The sequence below is a fragment of the Ceratotherium simum genome, chromosome 33 (genome assembly GCF_057802395.1).
Source record: "Ceratotherium simum simum isolate JZ-2026a chromosome 33, ASM5780239v1, whole genome shotgun sequence".
Classification (NCBI taxonomy): Eukaryota; Metazoa; Chordata; class Mammalia; order Perissodactyla; family Rhinocerotidae; genus Ceratotherium; species Ceratotherium simum.
The window spans coordinates 29,394,734-29,416,026 of NC_141932.1; the positions used below are offsets into that span (position 1 = coordinate 29,394,734).

The 21,293-nt window shown below is 36.9% G+C and overlaps 1 protein-coding gene across 5 annotated transcripts in view; it reads right to left on the reverse strand.

The window, feature by feature from the left end:
• The window catches only part of DPY19L3 (dpy-19 like C-mannosyltransferase 3), a 78,677-nt gene that overhangs the window by 17,387 nt on the left and 39,997 nt on the right, over nucleotides 1-21,293 (reverse strand). For all 5 annotated transcript variants that reach the window (XM_087421862.1, XM_087421859.1, XM_087421863.1 and 2 more), the window contains 7 exons: nucleotides 8,713-8,844; nucleotides 6,993-7,094; nucleotides 5,317-5,390; nucleotides 4,984-5,142; nucleotides 1,628-1,750; nucleotides 1,127-1,238; nucleotides 239-295 (listed from right to left, as the gene is read on the reverse strand). In XM_087421862.1, coding sequence (XP_087277988.1) covers nucleotides 239-295; nucleotides 1,127-1,238; nucleotides 1,628-1,750; nucleotides 4,984-5,142; nucleotides 5,317-5,390; nucleotides 6,993-7,094; nucleotides 8,713-8,844 — 759 coding nt within the window. The remainder of the gene's footprint in view (nucleotides 1-238; nucleotides 296-1,126; nucleotides 1,239-1,627; nucleotides 1,751-4,983; nucleotides 5,143-5,316; nucleotides 5,391-6,992; nucleotides 7,095-8,712; nucleotides 8,845-21,293) is intronic.

The following is a 21,293-nucleotide window of genomic DNA, read 5'->3' on the forward strand; positions in this document are numbered from 1 at the left end:
CCAAAATTAGTTAGAATGGTTAAATTGTAGTAGTTTTTGCTATAATATTTTTACTTGTTAAATTCTATTTGGGGCACAGATCAGTTTTCCTATCAACGCCAAATGCCGTAAGAAGCCAAAGAGATATTTATAACCTCTGCAAACTCTTCTATGTGCCAATAATACACAAAGTACAATAAGTCAAAGCAATTATTGTGCTAAACAGATTAATGACAGGAATGAGGAAAAGCAGTCTTACCTTATAGCACAGATACAGCAGTATTAATATCGGTACTGAATATCGCATTATACAGATCTATATAAGAAAGACATTATTTAGGTTACAAGTATATTGACCACTTTTGCCTTACGCTTTTGCTTTGTAAACATGACTTTTTCTTCTTCTTTTTTTTTTTCGGTGAGGAAGATTGTCCCTGAGCTAACATCTGTGCCAATCTTTCTCTATTCTATGTGTGGGACACCACCAGAGCACGGCTCGATGAACGGTGTGTAGGTCCACACCCGGGATACGAAACCTGCGAGCCCCCGGCCGCTGAAGCGAAGTGCATGAACTTAATCACTATGCCACTGGGCCGGCCCTGACTTTTTCTTTTTTAAACAACAGAAATATAATTTAATAGAGCATGAGTCTCCAACATGGAAAACAACTGAGTGAATGTAAGGGTCCCAATCATTTGTAAGATACTTGTAGCTTCTAACATATTGCCACCTAGTGAATTTGTAGGGCAAAAGAACTCAAAACTGCATTTTATAGGCTATTAATCATTACCATACACTTATTAATAATTATTTTTAGGAGAATACATAATAATAATAGTGATAACTCTGGATAATGGGATTATTGGTGATTTTTAATTTTTCTTTTTCGTGCTTTTCAGTATTTCTAAATTCTGTATAATGAACCAATCTAACTTATGGTCTGGGAACAAATTATTTAAAAAAATAAAATTAAAATTATTAAAAAAATAATTCCTTATAAAACCATAACTTATCAATTATCTGTTTTTAGCTTCAAATTTTAGTATCCATTTTATCATACTGATGTATGGGCAACTACTGAAAAGACAATCAGTATGAAAGAAATACTACATCGTAAAAAGGAAATGGAGAAAGGGACAGCACTGACCCTCTTTGGGTTATAAAGACGTATCAACTTCAGAAGTAGCTCCCATATTTCAGGGCTGCATAAGCCAAACGAGGCAAACACACACATGTGTGACGTCCAGAGGTATTTCATTCTGTAAGAACATACGCAGGCAAAGATCAACGAGTGCTAGGTGTGTAGACAGCAGGAGTCTGAGACAGCTGGAAAGGCAACTGTCTTGTCTGTGACAGTAAAATCTTACTATAACGAGGCAGGACCATCCGCCAATGGGTTAGTTATTAAGTCCACTGCCTTTTGAGAACTGTCATATAAGTAAAAATAGAGGAATGTTGGTAATTAGGAAAAAACTGGTTATAAATAATATTTTGCACCGGGAGAAGACAGTAAATGAGGACATTTTTATGGGAACCATAATTATTAATGAAGATGACTGTCAGTTTCCAAATTATATTGCTAAATTACATCAGGTAAAGAGGGGTCAAACAAAAAAATAAATCAAATGAACAGGTAAGACAAAAATACCTCATTGTACTCAAGGCCAAGAATCCAAACAGAATGGTATGTAATAAGTTGTAGGCAGTTTCTGGTTTCAGGCCGATTGTGCACTTTCTCACTTTACCCATGGATTGTTGATTTGTAGAATCACTGAATAAAATAGCAAACACACAAAATTAAAGCTGGATACATAATTTTAATTTAGTTAAATATTTTTTAAAGAAGAAGATACAAGAAACTTATGCCTTCATATATTTGGAAATGCATTATTTTCCTAGGATAAGATGAATCAGCATGGATCAATTTTGAATTTGTTTATGAGACTGACAGTGTCATAACATAAAGGCATCAATAATCAGAATAACCAAAATTTAACAAATTTCATTTTAATTTAAGTAAAAATTCAAAGTGCTTTATAATAGCAAAAAAAAATTATAATAGCAAAAAAAAAAATCCTCTTGGAATCACTGAAACTGCGAGAGATCTTTAAAAATGTTTTACGAGTTATCAGTATTTTTCAAGTTTTTACAAATAAGAAAAAGTAAAAATGTATCCTTAAACTTGGAATTCAGTACCTTTATGAATCAATGATCACATCTTTAACCTACCAATACCTCATTATGTATGTCTAACCAATGACTTTTATCAAACATGGCTACATTAAAATGATTACACCCATAACATTAATTCCTTAACATCATCTAACACACCTAGTTCATGCTCTGTTTTCCCTGTTTATTGTAATTGCTTTTTTCATGTATTTAAAAAAAATTTTTTTTTTCCCTTTTGTGAGGGAGATCAGCCCTGAGCTTAACACCTGATGCTGATCGTTTTTTTTTGCCGAGGAAGATTGGCCCTGAGCTAACACCTGTGCCCATCTTCCTCTACTTTACATGGGACGCCGCCACAGCACGGCATGACAAGCGGTGCTTTGGTGCGCGCCCGGGATCCGAACCCCAAGAACCCCGGGCTGCCGGAGCAGAGTGCTTGCGCCACTGGGTCGGCCCCCTTCCATGTAGTTTCTTAGAATCAAGATCCAAAGCCTGTACACTGCATTTCATCAATGTATCTTTAAATTATCTTTCAATTAATAAAAGTATCCCTCCCACCTTTTTAAGGCTGTTTATTGGTTGAAGAAAACGTACTATTTGTCCTCTAACTATTCCCACCTTCTGGATTTGGCTGATTGTCTCCTTGTGTTGGTGTTTAATATGTTTCTCCATTCCCATGTTTCTTATAAACGTGCATTAGATCTAGAGGTTAATTATGAGACTCAAGTTCATGTATTCTGGCGAGAGCACCTCATGGGGATGTGATATACTCTATATTACATCACACTGGGGAGCACATATTGTGTGTTGTCTCCGAGTTAGTGATGTTGAGATGGATGAGTGGGCTTGGATGTTGCACAATTTGTTGTCAAGGGGAAAAGGAAACAACAGTAAGGGCCACCAGTGTAAGAGAAAAATAATACTTTTATAAAGGCCCCACTTCTCTTTCAATAGACTTGGATATGAATAGCCCCACAAATTCAATAGACTTGGATATGTACAATGCTTCTATGTAACTTGAGAACTATTATTTCCTAGAAATCCTCTCCTTACCACCCTAGATTCACAAGAAAAGTAAAATGATACTCTGAGGTAATTTTCACCACTGGTAGTAATCTTTATTTCAACATTATATATTACAACCCAAACTCGGGCTTCCATATTGATACTAAAAGATAATTCCAGACAAGGAGAACATATGCTGTCATCTTTCCTTGATACCTGGGAGAATTCTGCAACACTTCCCACTGTCCTCCCAGCCACGCTAGAGAGCTCTTACTAATCCCATGAATACAGAAGAGCGTGCCCCTTGCAGCTGTATCCTTCACACTAAGGTAAATGTGTCGTATAAACGTAATAGTATCATCCTTCCTAGTACTAAAAAGGTAGAAATATTTTAAATACGTGGCACTGATAAAATATCCTTCAAATTACTTAAAAGTTACTTCATATGAAGATACTATAATTCTTAAATTGATTAATGTAGTGCTTTTCCTCTAATAAAGTCCTAATATCCCTACCTGGTGGATGAAGACGCTCTAAAATCTTTATCTGTAATCATATACCAAATCAGCTTCCAGAGACGGCTCACAGGGTCACACTGAGCATGACAGATATTTTCACAAAACACTGCAGGCCACCTGCACTTTCTGCATTGCATGCAGTCTAGAATCCTATCGACACCTGGTATGTCTGGAATAATATTAAATTATGCTGTCTAGAATAACTTCCATCTATTTTCACAGGGCTAAATTTTATCTTGGGCTAGGTATAAAAAAGAACACTTTTGAAAGATACTAAAATAGTTTATAGTCAATGAAATATTTTCATGGTTCAATGTTGCTTTATTCTTAATAGTCATAAAACGCCTCAACTGATCTGGGCTCATTTTAAGGACTTTCTCCCAGAACAGCATTCTGGTGGCTGTGAATCACAGCTCCCCAGCACCTTAACTGGCAAGGTAATGACATAGAAAAAGGGCTTCCTTCTGAGCTTCATTAAGTTTTCACAAATGACAGTAGCTTCCAATTCTTACACTTAATTTTCTTTCAATTTAATAAAGACAGTAAATGCAAAAACCTCCATCAGCTTGACAGGCAGGTATTCTACATGCTTTTAAAAAGTATTTATACTCTTTGACTTTTTCTTTTAGTAGATTAGTAGACATGTTAAGTTTTGAAAACTCATCAATTATTACTTAGGACTTTAGTAGATGCTAATAATTATAGTCTACTACAAATTTATAAGCCCTTAAACAAAACACAACAAAATAAACAATAGTTAACTCTTGATATTTCACGAGAAATAAAAAAGGCAGCTAGAGGAAGAAACATAGAAAAACATAGGAAACTAATAAGGGGAACAAAATAGACACTATGAGTCCATAATAATAATACTAACTAATGACAGCTAAAATCTACAAAATATTCTAGGCATGAGGCACTATTTTAATACTTTATGTTGTTCTCAGTTACCGATCTCTCACAAAAACCTGCAGAGTAAGGACTCTTACTATTCCCATTCTACAGATAAGGAAATGGAAATACTTTAAGGCTGTAAAATAGGCTCAAAGATCCCAGTGTCCCCAGGTGTGCCAGCTGGGACTTCAACCCAGAGCACGTGCGCGGCATCCACTACTCTGTGCTGTCTCTTCACTACTCCACCCTTAACTACTGAGAGTGGAGTCCACTCTAGATTGGATATTTCCCCCTTTAAGCTGAACAACACTACTCTGTTCTGTGTCTCATATTTTGATTTTCAATTTAGCAATTTTTCTGCAGCATAGAACACGTTCATTAAAGCACAGCATTAGGTTTCTGAAACGGGCCATACCTGAGATTGTGGAAGGCAACAGCTAACGCTGCAATCACTGTGATGGACAGAACAAATAAGTAAGCATAAAAAAGCAGAGTATCTGAAAGCCTTTCAAATGTATTAAAAGGCAGGAGGCCAAAAGCTTCTTCACAAAGATACAGATTTGCATCAAAATCTCTAGGGAACAAATGGAAAGCAAAGTATTAAATTCAATATAAGACAAGTAAACTACAATTTTTTTCTCAAAATGAGCCTGAAATTAATAGTTGAAGTCACAATGATAACTTAAGTTGTAAAGTCCCTGCTGATTTAATATAACAAAGCAAACATATACTTTAAATTCAGTCATACCTTGTTGCTCCAAACCCAAATTTTGCCTTCAGAAATTTAAATATGTGTTCATCTGACTTCAGGTTAAGAATTTTCTATTGGGGAGGGAGAAAACAAAAACTGCTGTTAGTGCTTTAGGCACAGTTTCCTGCTAAGCTCCCACTGGACATATACATGCAGTGTCCACTTTCACAGGACTCTGTTCTTAGAACTGAGGAATTCTAAAGGAGGGACTTTTATGCTCCTTCCATTCCCTTTTTTTTTTTTTTTTAGCAGAATCATTTTTTCAAACAAAACCTTATGTATAAGTTCAGTAAATAAAGTAGATAAAAGATGAGCTTCTTTGGTCAGGGAGAGAGAGAGCTAAACTCCAGTGAGGACAATTATTTAGATGAGAAAACCAATGATATGATGACCTGAAACCTCAAATAGGTACACAGCCCATAAGGCCTGTTCAGCTTTGGGGTTTTCTGTCTGCAGGTACCACTGCTGTAAGACTCATTCACACAGAGACAGTTCAAGACATGGCAGGAATGCTCAAGGAGGGAACAGACAAATGCCAGCAGTTATCATCAGTGATCATAATTTTAACTCATATACTTTTATTTTTAATTTATGGCTCACAAAAATCCATATAACATAAATGGGTGAAGAAACTGTTGTCAGAAGAAAAATGAAGATAGAAAAGAAAATAAGATGAATCCAGAACTGAGGTTAGTAAACAAATATATTTACTAGAGAGGAGCCACAAATCTGGGCTTATGTATTCTAGTAGCAAACGAAGAGAGGAAGATAAAAGCATTTGTGTTACCGGCAGGGTCATGAGATTAAAAGAAACTAGTTGCTCAGAAGAGATCCTAACAGTTCTAGAACTGAGACTCAAGAGAAATTTTTCCCATGGGTACAGCAAAAACAGAAGGAGTCTCACAGACTATGTTTCTAATTCCTCTCATTGTAGGTCGCTGGCAAAACACCAAGTGCAAGTGAAGAGAGTTATTCTTCGGGGTCCAGGCGTGCAGCTCTTGACTGGCTCAATTCAGGCACAGAGAGGGAATGCGTGGAGTGGGCAAATGGATAGACTGCGTATCTTTCAGCCAGTCTTTCAGAAATGCTGATTGTTCTGCTCAAATAAGCTTTTGAAAAGTACTGAAGTGTCCGGAGTTTCAGAAGACAGCAAAAAGGACCTGGGGTGGAGGTGTGTAACGTGGCTGGTGGAGGGAAGAGGCTGCTTTTCTGCCAGGCAACAGGCAGGAAGCGGGACTGCCATTCTCTTACGAGGGGAAGGAACATGTCATGTACACGCAGGTGTCTCCTGTCCCGAGACTGGCCTTCTAGGAGGGGCAGAATCATCTCAAATCACTGTGCTTCTCATGGTAAAGCCAGTTCATTTATTAACTTAACCCAGTAAAAATCAGTCATCTTTCTTTTCCATGGTGCACAGAACTATCTCTAAAAAGCAGAATTTTTTAAATTTAGAGAAATATGTGCTTAATGCTTTGAAGTTCAGCTTTTAAAAAGTTTAATAACTCAAAAGGTGAGTTCCAAGTAGCACATCTTAAAGAAGAGTGAATAGAAATCAGTGATTAAAATCAAGAAAATAATCCTGTTACTGAAACAAAGTTAAAACTGCGCCTATTTAAAGTAAAACTGGTAACCTTCAGTAACGTTAAATTAAATACGTCATTTTATTAACCTACCTTAATAATGTTGTTGAGAAAAAGCGTCAAACAGAGAACCACAAATAAATGTAACAAAAGTTTCCCAAGCCTATTAAGGAAGCTTCCAGTTTTCAGATTTTTCTAGAAATTAAAAGAGTTGAGTCTTAATTCTTAAATTTTAATATAACTTTATAAATATTTAAAATGAGATTACTTAAGGATTTAAAACATTGGATCATACAGGGAACACTGCAACCTACAGCGAAAATATGTGGAAAACACAGCCTACTGACTTTCATGAGGTTACATTGTCTTAACACTCGTAATTTTCTAATAGTACATGAATTCCTTAATAATGACCTCCAAGATGAAGAAATGTATCCTAGTTTTGTTTTTTTAAGACTTTCGCAACCAGTTTTGGGGTTTGCCACTTAGAAGGTACAGGATATACTGACAACAAATTTTTTGATCATTTATCCATTAATTCATATATCACAGACAGAGCGACAGTCCAATTAAATATCTATTGGTGTAAAACAAAGTAAACTGTGCTCTTTGATATATAATAGTTTTCTTATAACCTTCAGATAACTTTACAGATTATCAAATACAAATACAATAATATCTAAAGAGTTCAAATATGAGTGACATTTACTTATAATTAAGGTTAAAAGGATGAACGAGAACTACTATATCTGATAGTCAACTAAAAACCTGTTTTTTAAAATCCTCGTGACAGTTTGTCCATAGCAGCTCTCACTCAAAGACTAATAAGAAAAAGGAGTTATTCTTCCCCAAGTGGAAACAAAATGGCTTCTTGATACAGAATTGTTTATGAGAAAGAAAACAGGCTTTGTGACATTATTAAGGAAAAACAACTGACCCTTAAATCTCATGTAAATGTAAGAAACTTTAATTATATAATAAAGCCAAAGATGAGGTCAATATTTCCAAACATGATACCCTAGGAAATGTCTCATTATTTCTAAAGGTTATTTGGATTCTCAGAATTCTCAAAACAGAGTTAATTTTATTTCACTTAAAAATCAGTAAGGTATGGAAGGATGGGAGAAAGAATTACATCAAATAATAACAAGGGGTTTGCCAACTTGAAAGACTGTGATGAACACATTCCCACAAGGAACAAGTTCTCCTTATTCTTTTTTTTTTTTTTTGTGAGGAAGATTGGCCCTGAGCTAACATCTGCCAATCCTTCTCTTTTTGCTGAGGAAGAGTGGCCGTGGGCTAACATTCATGACCATCTTCCTCCACTTTATATGGGACGCTGCCACAGCATGGCTTGCCAAGCGGTGCGTTGGTGCGTGTCTGGGATCTGAACCAGTGAACCCCGAGCTGCTGCATCAGAGCACGTGCACTTAACCGCTTGCGCCACCGGGCCAGCCCCAAGTTCTCCTTATTCTTGAATTCACACACAGAAAAAAGTTAAGTTTTTTAATCTTTTATTTCAACTTTAAATCACTGGCATTCAAATACGCATCTTTGGCTAATCCCTGAATTGAATTAAGATTCCAGTTCTCTAAGAAATAATAAATGTCAAAACAAAGAGATGGCACATCAGAAAGCCTGAAAACAGAAAGGCCATACCATGCATTTCAAAAAAAGCAAATAATGTCACTAGTGTTTTTTAGTGGGAATTTGGTCTTAAATTTTCCTTTGTAAGCTGTATGAAAATAAGGTCCAACCAACCACATAATTAAGAAAAAAAATTTACTCTGATTAAGGACAAAAAAAGTCCTACCTGAAGTTTTCTTGCAATTAATACTGAAAGGTTAAAACTAATAAGCAATGATCCAAGAATCATGGAGTTAAGAAACTGAAGAATGCAGACCAGGAGTAAACCTGTTATCTGTATACCATACAGCCACGTCGCCTGCAACAACCAAAGGTTAGATGGTCACACACATTTATCGAGAGACTACCACCTATTGACATGTTGGTCACTTGCTGGATAATCTCAAGTTACAAATAATGCAGAAAACACATCTAACTTCAAGGACTACAATCTAAAAAAGGAAACTAAATCACACACATACAGACTGTTTATTTGCTTTTTAATTAAGAACATTTTAAATTTTAATTAATTAACATTAATTAAAGAGGAAACAAACAGAATATGAAGTAGCAGGAGCAAACAATGGTGTAAGTATATTCTAGAAATAGGCAAACATGGTTTGTGGTCTCCAATTTTCTTCTAAAATCTTTTACAGTTATTGCCTACAGCAAACCATCAACATTTTATCATATTCCACTATTTCCTAATTTTCCATATTATATACCCTTTAGGACCGTATCCTACATTGCCTCATTTTATCTATGTACGTGTGTACCTAAGTCCCCCATTAGACTGAAAACCCCTCCTGGAGCAAAGCCTTATACTCTTTCACCTCACTGGTTCCTAGCAGGCAGCGAGCGCAGCGGTCGAGAACATGGTGCTGATTCTGGAGTAAACCAGCTGTGTGACCCTAATGTGCTGGAATTGGTTCATCTGTAAAAGAGGGATGATGACACCCTCCTCAGAGGTGCTGTAGGACCTGGCATGAGGGCCGGATATGGTACTGTATTAAAGTGCCTAGCATCGAATACACACTCGCTCTTGATGTAATAAAAACTGCTGACACTGAAAGAAGCAAAAATCAACCAACCTGAACACAAAACACACACCACAAGGAAAAAAAAGACAGCTCCTAATAAAGAGTTGATACCTTTTCCTTTCTCTTTCGAATCACATAATTCCATATTCATAACGGCATATGAAAAATTCTACTTTTACTCAGCAGTGTAGGGTTTCCCACGCTCAGCAATAAACTGTGAGCCCTTTAAGAGCCATGTGTCCTTCTGGCCCCCTTCTGGGCAGGACACCAACCATCTGGGATTTGTGATGATCCAGGGCCTGGCCAACCCAGATCTTATCTCACTCAAAGAACATCTTGAAGGAACACAGAACCTTTCCACATGAGCTGCTGTTCCTGGGAACGCTGGTCCTACCAAAGACAGTTTTTCTTGGCAAGCACGTAGCCTCTGTCCCCTGCCTGTATAAGCAACTCCCTCTCTGCCCACAGTAGCAGGCGCACAACTCTGTCCAGCCGGCCGCCCCTGGACCCTCCCTGTACCTAAGTCCCAATAAACCTGTATGTCTCGTACACTGTCTCCAGGCCTTTTCCTCAGGCTCTCCACACCTTATCCTCACTGCTTGCTCCACTGGGCATGTGGCCAGATAAGCAGCATCTCCGATTTTCCCCATAGTCTTTTTTCTTAACCCCAAAAGAAACAAACCTACATCAAGCATTTAAAAGCAAGGCCTGCAACAGTTCAGCGCTTCTGCTTAGTTAGTGTTAAGGAAACTCAGGGGAACAGGTGTTGATAGCTTTTAGGATAAGAATAACATTTTACTGTAGGAGATTTAGAAAATTCAGAAAAACATAAAAACACACGGTATTGGATAGAAAGGTGGGCTCTAGAGCCAAAATATAACTACCTACAGAAATAATACTGATTTCATGGTGGTGTATGATATTTCATGTAGCATTTATTCCACATTATATTTTCTCACATCAATGACTATTCTGTGAAAATTTAATTTTAAATGGCTACATAACATTCCACCATATGCCATAATTTGTCTGCCACTGGATCATTTGTTTCTAGCTTTTTATTATTATTGAAATTAATGTTATTATAAACCTCCTTCTAAAAAATCCCTCAGTTAGTTATACCTGATTAGTTCCTTATTCTGTTTATTGCTGTATCCCCAGCATCTAAAATTATGCCCACTAGAACAGTGTCACTCAATAAATACTGGAGGAATGAATGAATGAACGCATTTCCTTAGAATAGATTCCCAAAGCAGCACTATTGGGTAGAGAACAAATAGTTTTTCCTTTTTAACAGCTTTACTGAGACATAATTCATATACCATAAAATTCACCCATTTAAAGTGTACAATTCATGACTTTTAGTTTATTAACAGAGTTGTGAAAATATCACTACAGTCTAATTTTAAGATATTCTCATCACTCCAATAGAAATCCCATATCCATTAGCCATAATTTTAGCCATCCAAGTAGGTGTGAAGTGGTATCTTGTGGTTTTGATTTGCATTTCCCTAATGACTTATGATGCTGAACATCTTCTCATGTGCTTATTGGACATTTATATATATTTTTTGAAGAAATGTCTATCAATCCAATCTTTTGCTGATATTTTATTGTTGAAAGAGTTGTAAGAGTTCTTTGTATATTCTAAAAGTCCCTTATCAGATATATGATTTGCAAACATTCTCTCCCGTTTTGTGAGTTGTCTTTTCATTTTCTTGATAGTATCTCTGAAGTACAAAATTTTTAATGTTGATGAAGTCTAAATCATCTATTTTTCCTTTAGTCACTTGTCTTTTGGTGTTACACCTAAGAAGGCTTGGCCTACTCCAAGGTCATGAAGAATTATTCCTATCTTCTAAACGTTTTATAGTTTTAGCTCTTATAATTACGTCTATGATCTATTTTGAGTTAATTACTGTATATGGTGAAAGCAAGGGGTCCAACTTTATTCTTTTGCATGCAGATATCCAGTTATCCCAGCACCATTTGTCGAAAAGAATATGCTTTTTGCATAATTATCTTGGCACCTTGTTGAAAATCATCTGACTTTATTTCTGGTGAGGGTTTATTCCTGGTCTCTCAATTCTATTCTACTGATTTATGTCTATCCTTCTGCTAGTATCACATTATCCAGATTACTATAGCTTGGAACTAAATTTTGAAATTTGAAAGTGTGAATTTGCAAAGAAACTTTGTTCTTCTTTTTCATGACTGTTTTGGTTATTCTGGGTCTTTTAAGTCTCCACATGAATTTCAGGATCAGCTTGTCAGTTTCTGCAAAAAATCCACCTAGGATTCTGAGAGGAATCATGTTGAATCTGTAGATCAATTTGGGGAGCAATGCCATCTAAGTCTTCCAAATCCATGAACACGGGACATCCTTCCAATTTATGTAGGTCTTTAAAACTTTCAACAATGTTTTGTAGTTTTCAGAATATAAGTTTGTACTTTTTCTGTTCAATTTATACCTAAGTATTTTATTCTTTTTGAGGCTTTTCCTTCTAGGAAGTAGTCTATCCTTTTCTCCCTTTTCTATTGAAGTGTAAATGTTTTTCTCATTGATTTGTAGGAACTCTTTAAGTACAACCACTCATTCACAAATATATATTTTTTATAAGACTTTTTTTGTTTGCCTTTATTTGGGCTATAGTGTTTTTTGAAGCTGGCAGTTCTTTTTATATCAAATAGGCATACTTCTAGAAAAAACAGCAGTTTGTGCTATATAACCAGATTGCATAGTTCATAAATGTAATGATATCCTAGGTTCAAAAGAAACATTGCCGGTGAGCACCCAGAAATGTAAAATTGAGCAGTACTGTCTCTGTATATTAGAAAGTCCTGGATTAACAGTGGTACAGCTGATGTTCCTTCTCAGGTTCTATTAGTCCCGTACAGTTTAAAAACAAGGCAGCAATAATATATTCTTTCTGCATAGAATAATTAGAATTTTCTTCAATGGATCATGCTTATGCTCTCCATCATCATTCATAATTAACCATGGTTAACATTTAACATTCACAAAATACCAGGTGGTGTTCTAAATGACTCACATAACATGATCTCATTCAAATCTAGGCAGTCTGATTCTAGAGTCTGTGTTCTTAACCACTATGCTATACTGGCTAGAACATGAGTTGTGTCACAGAAACTCAGAACTTTGATATCAAAGTCTGTTGAGTTTTTAATGCTCAAAGGCAATTATGGAGTCTTGCCAGAGGTTTATATAATTTTTCTCATCTTTGAAAGAACTAGCTTTTTATTTCACTGATTTTCTCTATTTTTTTATGCTTTCAATTTCACTGATTTTTGCTCTTTATTTTCTTCCTTCTGCTTGAGTGGGGCTTATTTTTCTCTTCTTTGTCTAGTTTCTTAAGATGGGAGCTTAGATTTTTGACTTCAGATTTTTCTTCTTTTCTAATGTAAGGTTTGACATGTTGCATCTTTGTTGTGACTGAGTTCAATGCTCCCTCAAGGCTTCCTCTTTAACCCACAGATTATTTAGAAGTGTGCTGCTTAGTTTCCAAGTACTGGAAATTTTCTTATGTTTCTGTATGATGTCTAGTTTGAATCCTTAATTCAATCCATTGTGTATTCTGTTGTTGTTGGGTGTTCTATAATTGTTGATTAGATCCTGTTGGTTGATGGTGTTGTTGAGTTCTATATCCTTAATGATTTTTTGTCTGGTGTCTTATCAATTGTTGAGAGAGAGGTGCTGAAATTCTCAGCTCTATTTGTGGTTTTGTCTTTTCTCCTTTCAGTTTTATCAGCTCCTGCTTCACATATTTTGCAGCTCTATTGTTTGGTGTATGTAAATTTGGGGCTGCTGTGTCTTCTTCGTAGGTTAACCTTTTTATCATTATATAATGGCCCCTTCTGTCCTGGTAATTTTCTTTGCTCTCATGCCTACTTCATCTGATATTAACATGGCCACTCTTACTTTCTTCTGATTAATGTTTGCATGGTATATCTTTTCCCATCCTTTTACTTTCAACATACCTATACTGTTTGTCTGAAGTGAGTTGTAGACAACAGTTGGGTTGTGCTTTTTAAATCCACTCTACTCATCTCTGTCTTTGAATTGTATTTACATCATTTACTTTTAATGTAATTATTAATATGTTAGGTCTTAAATATGCCATTTTATTCTTTGTTTCCTATTTGTTCACTCTGTTTTTCATTTGTATTCTTTTTCCTGCCTTCCTGTGGGTTACTTGAACATTCTTAGAATTCCACTTTATATATTTGTAGTATTTTTGAATCTATCTCTTTGTATAGATTTTTTAGTGGTTATTCTCGGTAATTACATTATATATTCATAACTTATTACAGGCTACTGGTGTGGATGTAACAGTTTGAGTCAAGTATAGAAACTTTACCTCCAATTTAAGTCCCTTTACCCCTCACATTTACAGTATAATTGTCTTAAATAGTTCCTCTACCTAAATTAAGAACCACATAAGACAATATCATAATTTTTGCTTGAGCCATCAAACATAATTTACAAAACTTAAGAGAAGTAAAGTCTTTTATATTTATTAATATTTTTACTCTTTTCATTGCCTTTTCTTTCTTCCTGATGTTCCCACATTTCTTCTATCATTTCCTTTCTGTTTCAAGAAATTCCTTTAGCCATTTTTTTAGGGTAGGCCTGTTGGCAACAAATTCTATTAGTTTTCCTTAATCCAAGAATGTTTCGATTTCCTCTTCTTTCCTGAAGGATATTTTTGCTGGGTATTTGACTGTAGGTTGACCACTCTTTACTTCAGCATCATGGTTTCTGATGAGAAACCCAGTGTCATTCAAATTGGTTTTCCCCTACAGGTAAGTACCATTTTTCTCTGACTGCTTTCAAGATTTTTTCATTATCTTTAGAAGTTTGATTATGATGTCTCCTGGCATGGATTTATTTGGGTTTATCCTATATGACATTAGCTCAGCTTCTTGATTCTGTAGGTTTCTATCTTTTGCCAAATTTGGGAAATTTTCAACTATTCCTTCAACAATTATTTTTTCAGCCTCACACTCATTCTCTTCTTTTGGGATTCTGATTACATGAATGTCAGACCTTTTGTTATAGTCCCACAGGTTCCTGAGGCTCTGTTCATTTTTTTCCAGTCAATTGTTCTATCTTCAAGTTCACTGATTCTTTCCTCTGACCTCTCCATTCTGCTGTTCAGTCCATCTACTGAGTTTTTTATTTTCATTATTGGAATTTTTCAGTTCTAAAATTTTCATTTCCTTCTTTCTATCTTCCATATCTTTGTTGAGAGTTTCTATTTTTCTTTTCCTTTTTTTTTTATTGAAGTATAGTTGACTTACAATACTGTTAGTTTCAGGCATACAACATAGTGATTCAACATTTCTATATATCATGAAATAATCACCATGATAAGTCTAGTAACCATCTGTCACCATACAAAGTTACTATAATATTACTCACTATATTCTCCATGCTGTATATTACATTCCCATGACTTATTTATTTTATAACTGGAAGTTTGTACCTCTTAATCCCTTTCACCTATTTTGCAAGAACCCGCTATCCCTGCCCTCTCTGGCAACCACCAGTTTATTCTCTGTATCTATGAGTCTGCTTCTGTGTTGTTTTGTTTGTTTGTTCACATATAAGTGAAATCATATGGTATTTGTCTTTCTCTGTCTGACTTATTTCACTTAGCATAAACCCTTCTAGGTCCATCCACGTTGTTGCAAATGGCAAGATTTCACTGGCTGAGTGATATTCTATTGTGTGTGTGTGTGCATATATATGTATATACATATATATATACACCACATCTTCAGCATATATGTGGGTCTTGTTTTGTTATCCATTCAGCCACCCTATGTCTTTCAATGGAGCATTTAGTCCATATACATTTAAAGTAATTATTGAGAGGTATGTTATGATTGCCATTTTGTTAATTGCTTTCTGGTTGTTTTTGCAGTTCTCTGTTTCTTTCTTCTACTCTTGCTTTCTTCCCTTGTGATTTGATGACTTTCTTTAGTGTTATGTTTGTATTCCTTTCCCTATTTTTTGTGTATCTGTTATTGGTTTTTGGTTTGTGGTTACCATGAGGTTCTTATATAACAAACTATGTATATAGAAGTCTACTTTAAGTTGATGGTCGCTTAAATTTGAGCACATTCTAGAAGCACTACATTTTACCCCCCCTCATATTTTGTCTTTGATGTCATATTTTACATCTTTTTATTTTGTGTACCCCTTAACTACTTGTTGTAGATATAGATGATTTTAGTACTTTTGTCTTTTAACCTTTGTCCTAGCTATATAGGTGGTTGATTCACTACCTTTACTATATGTTTGCCTTTACCAATGAGATTTTTTCTTTCATAATTTTTGTATTTCTAGTTATGGCCTTTTCTTTTTCATTTAATGAAGTCTCTTTAACATTTCTTGTAAGGTTGGTTTAGTGGTGATGAACTCCTTTAGCTTTTGCTTTTCTGGGAAACTCGTTATCTCTCCTTCAATTTTAAATGATAACCTTGCTGGATAGAGTATTATTGGTTCTAAGTATTTTCCTTTCAGCACTTTGAACATGTTGTGGTACTCCCTTCTGGCCTGTAAAATTTTTGTTGAAAAGTCAGCTGGTAGTCTTATGGGGGTTCCATTGTACATAACTTGTTTTTCTCTTGCTGCTCTTAAGATTCTCTACTTACTTTTGATATTTTAATTATAATGTGTCTTGGTGTGGCTCTCTTTGGATTCATCTTATTTGGAACTCTCTGTGCTTCCTGAAATTGGATGTCTGTTTCCTTCACCAGGTTAGAGAAATTTTCAGCCATTATTTCCTCAAATAGGTTTTCTGTCCCTTTGTCTCTCTCTTCTCCTTCTGTGATCCCTATAATGTGAATGTCAGTATGCTTGATGTTGTCCCAGAGGTCCCTTAAACCATTCTCATTTTTTAAAATTCTTTTTTCTTTTTGCTGTTCCTATTGGGTGATTTCCACTACCCTGTCTTCCAGGTCACTGATCTGTTCTTCTATATCATCTAACCTACTGTTGATCCCCTCTAGTGTTATTTTTAATTGCAATTATTGTATTCTTCAGCTCTGATTTGTTCTTTTTTATATTTTGTATCTTTCTGTTGAAACTGTCACTGTGCTCATCCATTCTTCTCCCACGTTCGGTGAGTATCTTTATGACCATTATTTTGAACTCTTTATCTGGTAGATTGCTTATCTCCATTTTACTTAGTTCTTTTTCTGAAGATTTGCCTTGTTCTTTCATTTGGAACATATTTCTTTGTCTCCTCTTTCTGCCTAACTCTCTGTTTTGTTTCTATGTATTAAGTAGCTCAGCTACATCTCCCAGTTTTGAAGGAGTGGCCTTATGTCCTGTGGAGCCCAGGAGCATGGTTCCCCCCAGTCACCACAGCCAGGTGCTCCAGGGGTGTCCAGCTGGACTACAATTGCTGCAGGTGCGCTGGGGGGTAGGGCAGGTCTCCAGTGCAGCTGTCTGCAAGGCTCAGCTGCAACTGTTGTGAGCACTCCGATGTGCTGGGCTGGTACACTGGGGTGGGAGCTGCTTTGGGGCGATGCTGGTCCCAGCCGAGGCCGCTCACTGGGTGTGGTGTGGTGGGCCTGCTTTGGAGCTGGTTTAGGCTACCTGTAGGGCGTGCAGGATGGGGGGACACTTGGGAGGGGGTCTGGAGCTGGCTGAGGTTGCCTGCTGAGTATTGTATGGAGGAGCAGGAGGCCGCTCTGGAGGAGCGCTGGCTGGGGTGGGTCAGTAGGAGAATGCCAGGGTGGCGTGAGCAGCGCTAGTAAGGTAGATAATGAGATCAGAAATGGTGCCTGCCAGCGCCGGGCCAGCTAGGTAGAAGGTAAGCAAAAAAAATGGTGCCTGCCAGTGCCTCCATCCCTGGAGAAAGTTCCAGCAGATCCCTGCCCCTCTGGCACATGCCCTAAAATTAGTCAGTGAATCTCATTCACATACGACCCAGGCACTTTTTAAACTGTTGCCTCTGTGCTGGGACTCAGAGTGAGTGAATTTCTGCGTGCACCCTTTAATAAGAGAGTCTCAATTTCCTACAGCCCTCCAGCTCTTCACAACATAGCCTTGCTTGTTTTCAAAGGCAAATGTTATGGGGGTTTGTCTTCCTGGTGCAGGTCTCCTGGGTTGGGGAGCCTGATGTGGGGTTTGGACCCCTTGCTCCTCAGAAAGGATCTCTGCAGCTGTGATATCCCTCCCACCTATGGGTTGCCATGCTGGGGGTGTGGGTCCCTACCAGACCACATCTCTGCCCTGCCTACCATCTCAATGTGGCTTTTTCTTTATATCCTTAGTTATGAAAAATATTTTCTGCTGGTCTTCAGTCATTCTCAGAGACAGTTGCTCTATATGTAATTGTATTTTTGGTGTGTCCATAAGAGGGAGTGAGCCCAGGATCATCCTAATCTGCCATCTTGATCCCAAGTCAGAGAGCTTCTATTTTTCATTTGTCTCAAGTGTGTCTCAATGAAAACTTTTTATGATGGCTGCTTTAAATTCCTTGTCAGATAATTCAACTTCTGTGTGTCCTGGTGCTGGCATCTGTTGTCTCTTTTTACTTGAGAGATTTTCCTGGTTCTTAGTATAACAAGTAATCTTCAATTGTACTGTATTATGATATGGGACTCTGGATGTTATTTAAATCTTCTGGGTTAGTGGGCCTCCTCCGACACCATGCCAGCACAATGCCAGTAGGGAAAGGATGCTGCCTATTATTTTCAGATGGGGATGCATGTCCTGGGTGCCCACCTGATGTCCATTGACTTTTGGGGCGCAGGGGATAGGCGTGTATCATTACTGCTAGGTGAAGGTGAAAGTTTAGGCTCCTTACAAGGTTTCTGCTGACACCATCTTGGCTGGGAGGGGAAGGGATGCCTCATTACTGCTCCTCACGTAGCCTTCACTGACACTATGGGTAGGGTGAAGGGGGAGAGGGAGGCTCATTACCTCTGAGTGGGGATTAAAGTCCTGGCTTCCCTGCTGGCCTTTTCAGACACCATCTGGCAGGAGGGGCAGGAATGAATCATTACCACTGGGTGGGAGTTGAAGGTTCTCCACGTGGCCTTCACTGAAGCCTGTGGGAGATGGTGAAAGCTCTGGCTCCCCACCAGACCTCTTCTGACATAGTCCTGGCAGGAAGTGAGGAATACCTTGTTACAGTAGGGAGAGGGTGGAAGTCTAGCCTCCTCACTGAACTTCCGTGGTGGAGATGGGAGTGGGGCTGCAGTTTTTTTCTGTGGTGTTTGGCTGAAATAGAGCAGTTAATGTCCAAAAGTTTTCTATCTTGCTAAGCTTCCCCTTTTCTGGTCCTTTGGCTTTTCTTGCGGTTGTTCTTGTCTCAATCCATTGGTATTTCCTGGTTGCTGACTTTTCCAGCACCCAGTCTGAGATACCTGAGGCAAAAAGAAAATTCAGGGAACTCTATGCTGTGGTCTTCCTAGGGCCTCAAGGTCTCTAGGCAGTCTGCTTTCTTTTTCTCTACCTCTCAAAATCTTATGTTTGTTTTATATATATTGTCCAGGGCTTTTAGTTGTACTTACTGGGAGGAATAGGGAAAAGTGCATTTACTCCATCTTGTGTGGAACCATATGGAGTACTTTAAAATCACCTCTCAGACACTGATCATTAATGTGTCTTGTTTTCACAGAAGGTTAATAAAAGTTGATCAGCCTCCACATTCTTAGTCTTTAATGGAGTAAAAGTATATGCTTAATAATACCATTTACTGTTCTGCTTTATATTTAAGAATCCTGTGCACATTTCTGACTGAAAACTTGAGCTTTTGATGGTAAGAGATTTTCCATCATCCATGAAAAGATGATGACACATACTGAAGAACATAGTGCTTCTTGTCACCAAATCAGGCTCTGAATTTATATTACCTTTTTCTGTATCAATTATTCTGACTCTTTCCCATTCGACATGGTTAGAGATCAGTGATTCCAATTTGTGAAGAAATTAAGGCTTCAAGACGTTAAATCACTTGCCAAAGTTTAAAGAGCTAGTTATGTTCAGAGCTAATAGGAGCAACTTGATTTTATAACTCAGGATCCTTTCATTATACTACTGCTCCTTCTTAAATTCTGATATTTATAACTTCTAACACCAACACAGCTTCAAATATAAAAATTTAACAAAGTTTAGAACTGAGTATGAAATAAATTAATTGTATTATTCTTTATTTTTGTGTGTCTGTGTCAAAACAGTACCTTTTATTCTGTTTTCTAATTTTAAAGGAAAAAAAAGAAATACATGTTCATTACAGAAAAATTCAAAAGATCTAAGGAATAAAAAGAATATAAGGACATCAATCGCATGCTGACTGCTAATACTTTAACATATATCTTTCTAGAACCTTTTCTTACTTTCTCTATATATGTTTTATTTTTTAAAAAAAGGAGAGGGGAAACTAATGGTTATATAATACTCTATTACATAGATATGCCATATTTATCTAATAATACCCTATTGCTATTGATTTAAGTTGTTTCCAGCTTTTTCTTATTACAGCACTACTAAAATGAACATGTTTTATTATTTCCTTCAGATAAATTTCTAGAGGTGGAAGTGTTGGTGAAAGGGCAAACACATTTTTAGGCTTTTGATACCTACTGTGAAATTACACTACAGAAAAATTAAACACCACAGAAAAACTTTATAAATGTTTTCAAAATGGCTCAACATAATTTATTTTTTATCTTAAAATGTACAGAGTTCTTGCAAAAGTACTTTATGGAAAGGGGGAAAAGAGTGATATTACACACAGGGAGAGGAAGGGGGACCAACTAGCCTGGGAGCACACGACATGGAGAAATGCAAAGGCATCCAGGTTCCTCTTCCCCTCAGCTTAACAATGAACGAAGTACAAAGAGGTTACACAACAGGAAAAGCAAATATGAACAGACAGGAAGAGACTCAGCTTCATTTGTACATGTGGCTTTTTGAGGCATCTGGAGCTCTATCATCATTATCTAATATCATATATATGTGTATGCATATATATATATACACACACACACACATTTTAACTTTGCCTTATTTACTTGCTTTCTTTACTATATTTTACCTTCATATCCTGCCCCCTCACACTTCAGCCGAATTCCAATCTCCTCATTTGTGGCCCATCTCTAGCCTCCCACTTCTATGAAACCCGTCTAGCCTAAAAAGAACTTCCTTCTTCTAGACTTCTAGCACTTATTGTTACTACAAATTGACATCTATAGATATACAGACATGTCTCTAACTAGTCTAGTTGTCCATATCTTTATTTTCCTAGCTAGATGGCAAATCCCCTGTGGACAGGACAATGTCTTACACAGGCTGGAATTTTCTGTAGTGCCTATCCTATTATAGTGGCTCAGTAGACAGACAACGTATATGTGTTGGTTGACTTGAATGTTTCCTAATTTAGATTCAGTCAGTTTCCAAAGATTGTTGCATCTCTTTTGACACGGAATAAATGAGTGCAACTCTTCTGTATTAGACTATATTGCTGCCTTAGATCTGGAGATAATATTTTTATATACCTGGAAAACACATAAGTTACTTCTACTTTAGAATAGTAACTGTGAGAAATAGTAACAATACATTAAAGCATATTTCTGCACATGAAAAAAATCATGCAATTAAGTGACAGCAGTACACACTGGGACACAAACAAGGGTTTCCTTCTAACTGTCTTATTTCATATGTGACCTCTGGCCAGTCAATAGG